Raw genomic sequence first — 11,513 nt, forward strand, 5'->3', positions numbered from 1 at the left:
TACTACATCACAGTATATCAGAGACTTTCCAATGAGGAGACACAGCACTCAAAATATCCTTAATAAAAATGCATGGGGTTAGTTTGTAACGCCAATATGGCAGTTGTCTAGACATATCCCGCCCCTTCTGTGGCAAAAAAGTCGACATGTGAACTGTGACTGTGCCAATCATGTGGTGTGTTGTGAATACATCGTGCCAATCATGTGTTGTGATCTTGCCGCTGGAGCAAGGTTGGTGTCGTGAAGCCTTGCGCATGCGCTTTTCTGCCGAAATAGATGCCCGATAAGTGCCCAAAACGTTACAAAATGGCCGCCGAGTGGAGGGACTTGCCTAAAAGGACTTTGAGTATATCCACCACAGCTAACTAGACTACACCATTGAGGATAACTACCTTATTCCATTCTCTGTGCTTGCAATAACCCAGTTTGACATAGTTAATAATTCACGGGAAGTGGGTGATTCCAGTTAGCCTATAGCTCCCTTTCATAATTCCAAATAAGACAACTTCCTCAAAAAATCTAGCAATGAAACATGCTGGCATGCCTTTAAATCCTATTGCACTGCAGATGTAAATGAGATGAAAACAGTGGCCATCTGTAAAGGCGTAGGCCTACATTTATTGTCTATTTAACAATTAGATTGACTTTCACAGTGAAACCAAACATCACTTCATATGATTTCTGGGGCTACATAGCTGCAGAGGAGGCCACAGTGTTGTGTTATGGTTGTCTAAGCTATTGGATGCCTAAAATCTATCTATCTATCTATCTATCTATCTGTCTATCTGTTTATCTATCTTTTTATCTATCTATCTATCTATCTGGACAACACTGACTGGTTGATTATGTATGAAAAGGTCAACTGAAGTTGTCTGACCCTGCTTTGAAATGTGTCCCACCTCTCAAGGTGGCTTCTTGATACGTCCAAGGATGGACTGCGACTAAAAAAAAGGCCCTGGACTTCCTTCCAAACAGGCCCAATATCACACACACACACACACACGCGCACACTTGCTGTCTTATTGACTCACAATACTACGCCAGTTTTACAAAAATTATCATTATCATCATTATTGATTATTGATGAAATTTTGCCTTGTGCCTTCAAGCTTTCTCTCCATGTTGAGAAAGAAAGTGCATATTGAAGAGTAACATCAGAAAACTGGCTGAAGCAGCATGCCGCAAAGCAAAGGTGGAAGGAAGCTGACCTTCATGTCAGCTAGAGAAGGAAGCAACAGCAGTGTCCAGAAAAGCAGAAGCCTATCAAGCTGCAGCTGATTTTGAGGATGAACTGTGCCATGATTTTGGAGATGAAGAGAGAGTAAGTGTAAAACACCCCGGTGCAATATGCTCGGCAGAGTTTTCCTGAATTACAGCAGTTCAGAGAGCCAAATCATCCTCTTCAAACCATAACTCAGCGCTCTCCTCAAGCTAACTGTTATGTAGTCAACTATACAGCAGTTAAGTTCTATAGCAAGTGTTCTGTCCTTGTTTCCGCCTTACATCCTGTTTCTGCCTTACATTCTGATTCTGCCAACTATGCACAGCAGTTGACTATGTTGGCCAACAGAACAATGTAGTACCAATGCAACACAACCCAAGCCTCCTCTCATGCAACATCAGAAGGCTATAAACACACCACCTCAACTGCCACCTCATGGCCACCAGCTAGTGAGATGGTGAGCTCAGGATTGACTCAATTTGACAACCGTCCAGAGAATTATTGGGCATGGAAAACCTAATTTCAGAGCATCATGCATGACCTCAACTTGACGCCCAGAGAGGAACTTAACCTAGGCCTACTCATCTAATGACTTGGCCCAGAGTCATCCACGCTGGCCAAGCAAGTCATGTCAGTCCGTGTAACAAGTCGAGAAATGTCAGAAATGTGAAAAATCACCGGAGTTCTCCTTTAAGTTTGAGTAGTAGTTGATTTTCAAAGTTAGTTGCACTCATCCTTGGTCACTTTGCAGTGAACAGTAATCCAGCACAACTGAAAAGCCCCTCACAGGCAGCTGAGGCAGGCAGGCCAATGTTGAGTTGCAGAGTTTTTTTATATTTGGAAACGAGCAGAAGGTTCAGCAGATTAAAGGGTGTTGAACTGAGGGAAAAGTGGGAAGTACTAGGACCCCAATGGAGGAGAGGGCCCTTGAAAGGTGGAATACGGGGGGCACAACATTTTCACCAGGCATTAGTAATAACTCAGGTAATCCACACATAAAAAATCCAAACAACTCCATAAGTAGAGTCATGTGTAATGAAGTGGAATAACCCAGGGAAAAAGTATTGAACACGCTAAGAAAAAGCACTAAGGCAAGGAAAGGGAAGGAACGAGCTGGAATCTGTAAGTAGTTAGAGAGTAGTTATCCTTTCTATCTGTGCAAATTAATATAAGCTTAGTTAGTAGCCTACATATTGATGGGCTATAAAAAGGTTTTTCATTACCAAGGTGTCACACAGGAAACATTTCATGATGGATAAAAGCAAAACGCTCTCCCAAGACCTTTGCAACCTTATTGTTGCAAAACATATCAATGAAACTGGTTACAGATGCATTTCAAAACTTCAGAATCTTCCAGGAAGCAGCATGGGAGCCATTATCTGCAAGTGGAAGGAACATCACTGCATCATCAACCGGCCATGCACAGGATCTCCTCGCAATATTTCTGACCAGGGAATCAGAAGGATAGTCAATTCCAAGAGCTCAAGATGGGTCACACAATACAAAGTAGCCTTTCCACCTTTCTGCCTTACATCCTGATTCTGCCTTCTGGTCAACTGAGGCGACCAAAAGCGAAACAGAGCAAAACAGACAGCAAAAGAATGGCACTCTCTTTAATGTGACCTCTAAATGCACTAAGGTATGTAGCAACTCTCATCAGCCTGGCGCAGCTGGTTACACCACATTCGGGTCCAAGTGTCCATGGGGATCCGATCCCACCCCATCTCTCTCCCACTCGCCTCCTGCCCACCTCATCACTGTCCTGCCAATAAAGGCAAAGGCTCCAAGATATGTCTGGTGAAAGTTTTCCCTTCAAACCATCATGACAAAATTACTTTTGTCTCAGCAGTGCTGGACTACCAGAGCAATAGATTGTTTGCCAAATCACAGTTCTTTGATCTGTTTGGCATCAAAGATCCCTTTCCCTTCACTCTGAAGACTCAAGCTCAGTTGAGACGTCAAGGAGAAAAGCAAGCAACTTCATAGACGAGTCAGTCCATAGAAAAATCCACAGTGGCACTCCCTGCCCTCATGGACTGCAACACAATCCCAGATGACAACGCGGCAGAGATGGCAAAAGTACTCACTTCCCTTACTCAAGTAGAAGTACAATAAATACTTGTGTTAAAAATACTCTGGTAAAAGTAGAAGTACTGATTTAACTTCTTTACTCAAGTAAAAGTAACAAAGTACAGGCTTGGATATGTACTTAAAGTATAAAAGTAAAAGTAGTGTTGTGAATGACAACCATTTTTTATGCAACGGTACCTGGACCACACAATCCCAGATAGCCTTTGTCATGAATATTAAGAAAAGTTAATAAAATGATATATGGAGTATAACTGAACAAATGAAAAAGATGTTAGAACAATAGTGGCAACATATTGGGCAATTTGTCTGCAACCCCCAGCCGACCGCCAGAGAACCGATGAGCAAAATGCCAGTGGACCGCCAGCTATGCCCCCAATGGACCACCAGTGGTCCGCCAGCCTCTAATTGTGTGAAGGTTAATGTCATTTAGTGCAGCATACTGATTTTGTCCTTTTTCTTTATTTACAGACCACACTAAAGTCTACACACACATTAAAGGCATCCACACAGACTTAGATAGCCTCCATTACATATCTGGAACATTGTTTGGACCCAATGAAGGCACATTAAAGAGATAAAAGAAGACTGCTTTGTGGATTCTTCGCCGTTCTAACAGACACGGCCGAGCAATACAACCAGCCAACCTAACCAGCTAATACAGTCCTTAACCTCATTAACATTTTGGTCCTTTGAGCCGGATACTGTGTTGATTCGGGATCAAGATGGAACAAATAAGCGAAGCAGTTTGCCAAATCACAGTTCTTTGATCTGTTTGGCATCAAAGATCCCTTTCCCACTCTGAAGACTCAAGCTCAGTTGAGACGTCATGGAGAAAAGCAAGCAACTTCATAGAAGAGTCAATCGATAGAAAAATCCACAGTGGCACTCCCTGCCCGCAATCCCAGACGACAAGGAGAAAATGCCAAGGCCCAGCACTAACCTCACCTTGCTCCTGTATCTGACATCTCCAGGTACTAGTGCTCAGATCCATACTTCTGGAGAGAGATGTCTTAAAGTGCACACATGGTAGCCTATATATGAGCAGTATGATGCACTCCACAACACATCAACACACCACAGCATTTAGATTTGGACTTGGTCATTATTGAAGAAGTCTGCTTTGATAGAGCTCATCAGCCAGGTAAATGTCTACAAGACAAACTACTCCCTAATGGCAGAACTTAATTCTTCACAACCAGATCAAAAGGCCGATGGGTTCTTGTCCTCTCCAATCTTTACTCAGTGTTACTCCAGACAGTCAAACATTTTCCATGCTGATTCAAGTTGTCTAGGAGATTATGTTTTTTCCCCCAGAAATGCAGATGACAAAAAGACAGCCTTCTCAATCTTCCTGGATGAACAAAAAAAGTGTATTTTGTTGATGACAACCACTGGGTGGTGCCATTGCTCACACCTCATATGGAGAAGGGCTAATGTGAGTTTGGAACTATAAGTGAAACGGAGGCAAATGAAGCCTTTGCAATGCCAGGGCGTGTGACGTGGATGGTTTAGGAGGGTTTAAATAACTAGACTAATAAAGAGATGGAAGGCAAATGTGTGATGGCTGTCAATCACCCATATCGGCTCCTCCCAAACTTTGTCTGAAAAAATAATTTGTCAATATGCCTGTTAATGATGGTAACACAGCTTGTAACATCAGATTATTCTGTTTGAAAGAAATAGTGAAATTATTTGTTTTCAGTTGACTGTAATCAGATAACAGGAGCACACATTTTGCATGCATGCAGCAATGCAGTTCCGTAATGCAAAAAATAATTAACAATAGCTGGATATACATTCTTGGCCAATAAATTTGCCTGAAATATGACTCAAAACAATTCCCTGTGTGTCCCAGGCATTCCAGGGGAGGATGAGAAGCCTGCCAACAATCAGAAAATTCCCCGAGCCTGGAAGTCAGAGAAAGCCCCAACCAGATGCTGTTTATCTGAAAAATGTTGGAAGTTCTCAAACTTGCAGAATACTCAGAGTGACATTGAATGAATATCACTGTAGCACCTACTTAATGACGAAGTTGAGTATAAGAATAACCATACTTACACAAGGTTGCAATAACCATATACTTATACAAGGTACAGGTGGCCTGCATTGTTTACCTACACTTTCCTACGTTAAAGGTTAAGTAAAGTAATAGTAACACCAGCCACACTCAATGGGCCACTTCAGATGACTGAACCCTAAGGAAGAGCCGGATTACATGAATATGAATGAGTATTTAATAGATGCAAACGAGCAACGTTTTGACGCACACTGTCTTCATCAGTCTATTAATTATTATTATACAGAGATTATTAATACCACACAAGGTGGAGTAAGTAATTTGTTTACGAGGCCACACGGACCCTTGACACAGTTAAGATGTTAAGTACTTTAGACTTTGGTCTTAGAGAGAAAGAAACTGGGAGGAAAAGTTTCACACTATGACCTGTGATCAATGTTACTCAAAACATTGTGTTCAGTGTTACTAAAACAAATGTATAATTCCTAAAGTGTTACAAATAAAGTGCAAAGACACTTTTTCAAAGGAAATGGTTAAGGTATTTAGCAGACGCTTTTGTCCAAAGTGACATATACAAATAACAACAATACAATAGTTACATTTAACAGTAAACTATTTAAAAGTTGGTAATACTACATTAAGGAGAATAGCAATAATAAACAACAATGTCAATTAAATCAATAGCCTAATGAAAATAAATAAATACTATAATATACAAACCCTAATGCATGAGAAATGCTTAATAAACTAAGTGCATGTTGAACAGATATGCCTTTAGACCCCTCTTGAAAGACCCAAATCTATCACAGCAACAGAGAGTACTGGGCAACTCATTCCACCAACAAGGAAAATACACTCACATAATAAAAAATAATGATTGCTTTATTCGGAATGCAAAATGTTAGTGTGATTACAGAGATGGTGGTGGAATGTAGCGGCATGATATTGACATGCAACATATCCTGTTGCTTGTATTGCTGGCAAACATTTTTGAATACTGCAATTGTATCAGCTTATACCAGAGTGTTGAGTAGAAGCCGTAGTGCCATCAAGAGACTGAAATGAAGGAGGAGTCACATCGTTAGGATTATGATTAGTAGGTTACTCTTAAGTAGGCTATATTGTTACATTTCAGGTTAGGGCTGAAAGATTCAATCAGATTGAATCGAAATCGCAATTTGAACTAATACAATAGACAAGTCGCAAAAAGCTGCAATTACTATGCAGCTAGCAACTTCGATCGAATGGTCAGTAACGTCACATTGTTTTTTTTAAATCCGTAAGTATAAGTATAAGTATATATACTCTTTTGATCCTGTGAGGGAACATTTGGTCTCTGCATTTATCCCAATCCGTGAATTAGTGAAACACACTCAGCACACAGTGAACACACAGTGAGGTGAAGCACACACTAATCCTGGCGCAGTGAGCTGCCTGCACACAACAGCGGAGGCTCAGGGAGCAGTGAGGGGTTAGGTGCCTTGCTCAAGGGCACTTCAGCCGTGCCTACTGGTCGGGGTTCGAACCGGCAACCCTCCGGTTGCAAGTCCGAAGCGCTAACCAGTAGGCCACGGCTGCCCCATGCCGTCCATGTGAGACAGTCATTCTCATCAATCAGAGATACTGTGCTCAGCATGCTAGCTAATGAGATGGGGCCACCTCAAAGGTATATTGGGAAGTGATTTGTACTGAATATCTTCATCCTGGGATGAGTAGAAAGAGTTTATATCTTAATAAGAAATCATCACATGTGTGTATTACGTCAGTTAATCTCGAACTGAAGCTTGACTTGTATCACAAATCAATTGCAATATCAGTCAGAAAAATTGTAATTAGATACCCCCCCCCCATCTTTCATCCCTATTTCAGGCAATGTCTGTATGTCATCTCCTCCGTTCAAAGAGAATACAGACTAGCAACCACATGTGCTATACAAGTTCCTTTACAGCCCTGTTGCTTTATTTAAATTGCATAGATAAAAACAGCTTGTTAGATGGTAAGTCACGTATCTTATCCAGATTGAACTAAGAAAGGATAATGCGACTGCTTTTTAAATGTTCAATATCAACAGTTATTATATTCGAAAGTATGACTTTCTCACCTCATTCCAGCCATGAAACCAGCCGGCATCAACTTCCCAGACTTCTTAAATCGAATTCCCATCACCACTGCAAGAACACTTGAAGCAACTAAAATGGCAAGGGATTGGAGAAAGATTGAATACCGTGCAGACATATTTATATATGGAAATATGCAAAATAGAATTACTTACTCAATGAAACTGTAACATCACTTGGCTCCATTGATATTTTGAAGGCACCATAGGCTGAGATACAGCCAAAAAACAGGCCAGCTATCAATGACATCACACTACCTGAGGAAAAAGACAACAACAAAGGTGTATGAAGAAGGTGACATGACAGGTTATAAAATGTCAGAAGTGTAGGAGCTTTTGGAGCTGTGTGGATGAGATACACATTACATGTTCTATGTGACATGCTATATGTGCTGTCCTGTGTTACATGTTATACCACATGTGGTGCTGTGCTGTGGAATGATGTGTGGAAACAATACCCCGGGACATTAAAGACTCTCTCTTGCTCTTACTACTTGTCAGTGCACAACGCCATAAGGTCATTACCTTTCCTCTTGTATCCCATGAGGCCTCCCATAATGATAGCGGCAGCATAACCAAATCCAAGCCAGTCGATAGCCATTTTGATGACAGACTAGAAGCGAAACAAAACATAGCCCAGATCACTGTTAGGGTTAGGAACATTATAAAATTCTTACAAACTTATAAACACACACCCCCCCCCCCAGACCTGAAACCGAGCCTTCAAACAACTGCAGCTGAATATGCATGCAGAATAAATATCAAATATAGGCCTAGCCTAAACTAGACAAACAATATCCTGTGTCAGTGGATAACATTGGCCGTATAAAACATTGACTGTAGAATGGATTCTTATATGTCTGGTATAAAAGAAGTACAACAGAGACGGTTGATGAAACTAACTAACTAATCTTTGAGTACAGTCTTTGGGCAAGGTTGCCCCTTAACCTAGATGGCAGGAGACTGGACCTTAGGCTAGGCTACATCAAGTGACTTGCTGTCGTCGTGAAATAACGTTATGCGTAGGCCTGTTATCATCATTAGCCTACTATTAAACACCGAATATATTATGATTTTTAAAGGCCGCTTACTTGCAGCTCCGACGGCTGATTAATTAAACAGTTTCAACAAGCAAACAATCGACTAAACTTGAACAACTAACATCTGGCACTGGCTTCTGTCAGTTCTGTCACGTCCTATGGTCACGTCTTGCACGTCCAGGAAGTAAACATTGACTTCTACGGCGGCCGCTATGGCTCAGAGGCCTTGAGCGCCCTCTGTTGCTGTGACATTTACAAATTCCAAATATGCAGTTTTTCATAATCAGGCAGGCTATTGTAATCTTTTTGTGCTTGTGTCTGGGTGTGTGTGTTTGGTTTGAAACAAGCTAAAAGTTAGGTACTACTACAAGGCACTACAAGTGGATAGAGTAGGGGCCTACAATTGCCCAATTGTAAAACCATCAGAAAAAAAGAGACAATCTTATCTTATTTCACTTTTTAAGAACCCTAAGAATCAAGATACATACGTCTTGTAGCCTACACATTTAGGGTAGAATAAAGACAAAGTCAAGGATATTTACAAAATGTCAGAATGCTAACTCTGGCTTATTCCTACTGAGAATTTAGGGAGTCTGTTTCAAAGAGAATGACTTTCAGGAGAAACAAACTGTATTGTATCTGATATTAAGGATATATATATTTCCTTGCAGACTCCCACAAATAACTCTGTGTTTTATGTGATTTATTGTGATGATTTAACAAACACTCATGAAACACACTGATAGAGTTGCAGCAATTTTCATGGCACTATTTCAATGAAAGCTCTGGGTTGGTGATACATCAAGTTAAAAAAAGGGGAGATATCAGTGGCTTGCGGTGAGGTCAGGGGACAGTGTGCATTCACATATCCAAATTTATTTGTAGGCCTACTTGCGTTTTTAATAGTGACCTATTTCCGCAAGAAATAGGGGGAGGGGGTATCAAATGTTTCATCACTTTAATGATAGTTAGCCTATGTATGAGGGCAGTTAGATAGATAGATAGATAGATACTTCATTGATCCCCAAGGGGAAATTCAAGGGTCTTAGTAGCATACAGACATCACACACAACATGCACTTACAGCAGAAATGGTAAACATAAGTATAAGTATAAACATATAACTAAACTCCACTGTACAATAAAGACAGTAGAAGATAAGAAAGATAAGAAAACTAACAAAACTAAATACTAAATACACTATATAAATTAAATTAAGAAAGTCCAATGTGCTTGAGGGTGATTAAGCATAAGACGCTTGTAGTGACAGGGCCGGGACTGGTAAGGTGCTAAAGGGAGTGAGTGTCATGGTGAAGGTGCAAACAGTAGTCCAACCATAGTCCTTAGTTATGTGTGCATGGCAAGGTGCTCAAGAGAGTGAGTGTCATGGTGAAGGTGCAAAAAGTAGTCCAACATTAGTCCAACAGTGCAAGAGTAAGGTCTAGAGACCAGCATAAATAATATGGACAAATAGGAGAGTAAAGTATAATGTAGACAAGGTAAAATAAAAAACTATTTCAGTGCAAGAACAGGTTGAGGTAATAGGGTTATAGCCATTCATTCATTCAGTATTGTAGCAGAAGCCTGTCCGCAGCCATTGATCATGTGTGCTAATATAGCATGAAAAACAGTAGTGAAAACATTAGGCTGTGTACATTAGTAAAACAGTAGTAAAACAGTAGTAAAGCAGTAGTGGGCAGTCAGTACTCAAACATGGAGAGGGTGGAGAGGCAGACAGACTAAGCAGAGAAGTCTATCTCTCCTCTTCCCTTTAGTGAGGCATTGAACAGTTCAATGGCCCTAGGAACAAATTACTTCCTCAGCCTTTCAGTTGTGCATGGCAGTGAGCGAAGTCTCCAGCTGATCAAGCTCTTTTGGTTTTTGATAGTGCTGTAGAGTGGATGACATTCATTGTCCAAGATGTTGATCAGTTTGTTTAGGGTCTGCACACATTGAAGGACTGCAGCCTCCTCAGGAAGTACAGCCTGCTCTGTCCTTTCTTGTAGAGTGCATCATTGGCTGACCAGTCCAGTTTATTGTCCAGGTGGAGACCTAGATACTTGTAGGTGCTTACCACCTCCACATTGACCCCATCAATGGAGACTGGTAGCAGAGCGGGCTTAGACCTGCGGAAATCCACCACCATCTTCATCACCTTGGTCTTTGAAGTGTTTAGTTGAAGGTGATTGAGTTTGCACCATTGCACAAAGTCCTCCACCAGGCTCCTGTACTCCTCCTCTTGCTCGTCCCTGATACACCCCACAATTGCAGTATCATCAGAAAACTTCTGCATGGCATGACTCGGTGTTGTAGCAGAAGTCAGATGTGTACAGGGTGAACAGGACTGGAGGGAGCACAGTTCCCTGTGGCGCTCCGGTGCTGCTGATCACAGTGTCAGAGAGGCAGTTGGTTTGTTGTTTACCAGCAATTACAAAGGTACTCAAAGTGGGCTTTAAAGTTTTCTATATTTGTATTAGAGTGACAAAGTAGGCCTAGGCCATCATCTTTTAAGAACTACCCAATGTCTTTGATATACACATCACTCCTAGGCTACAATCACCCACCTAACCTTTTGCTCTGGCTGTTTAGGTAGCAGCAGATTAAACTCCACTCATGCATATAGAAAGGGCATTTAGTGTTATCAATTAAAATCTGAGTTTCCACTATACATTCCTGACTGACTCTTTTACATCTTATTAATAAAAATAGTCAAAAGTGTAGTACCAGTGCAACTACACCCTATAGAACTATTAACTGTAAGACAACTACAATATTCATGGCTAATACATGTGTTATATCAGACTCAACTAACACACCCATACAATAATGCAACATTAAATAACTAACTTCTGTTGATCCTGAGACCATTTCCAAATCTGTATCATTCAAATTGTGTCACTACTATTATCCTGGCCGGTGGATATATATATATATTATATTTATATATGCCTTTCATGTGCAACCTAAATTTGACATTCCCTCAACTAATAATTTTGGTTTTGGCCATTGGAAGCATGTGAAGTTTTTT

General features: G+C 40.9%; 1 protein-coding gene across 2 annotated transcripts; it reads right to left on the reverse strand.

Annotated features, from left to right (window-relative positions):
• Positions 1-6,191: 6,191 nt before the first annotated feature.
• Positions 6,192-8,697, reverse strand: tmem14a (transmembrane protein 14A). Of its 2 annotated transcripts, none has more exons than XM_048268986.1 (5): positions 8,609-8,697; positions 7,972-8,059; positions 7,603-7,704; positions 7,432-7,519; positions 6,192-6,386 (listed from the first exon to the last, which is right to left on the reverse strand). In XM_048268986.1, exons 2-5 carry the CDS (start codon positions 8,045-8,047, stop codon positions 6,344-6,346), a joined length of 309 nt encoding a protein of 102 aa, XP_048124943.1. In that variant the 5' UTR covers positions 8,048-8,059; positions 8,609-8,697; the 3' UTR covers positions 6,192-6,343. The 2 variants fall into 2 exon arrangements, with proteins under 2 accessions (XP_048124943.1, XP_048124942.1); XM_048268985.1 differs by having other exon boundaries at positions 8,538-8,679.
• Between the last annotated feature and the right edge of the window lie 2,816 nt (positions 8,698-11,513).

Source organism: Alosa alosa, chromosome 18, assembly GCF_017589495.1.
Source record: "Alosa alosa isolate M-15738 ecotype Scorff River chromosome 18, AALO_Geno_1.1, whole genome shotgun sequence".
Classification (NCBI taxonomy): Eukaryota; Metazoa; Chordata; class Actinopteri; order Clupeiformes; family Clupeidae; genus Alosa; species Alosa alosa.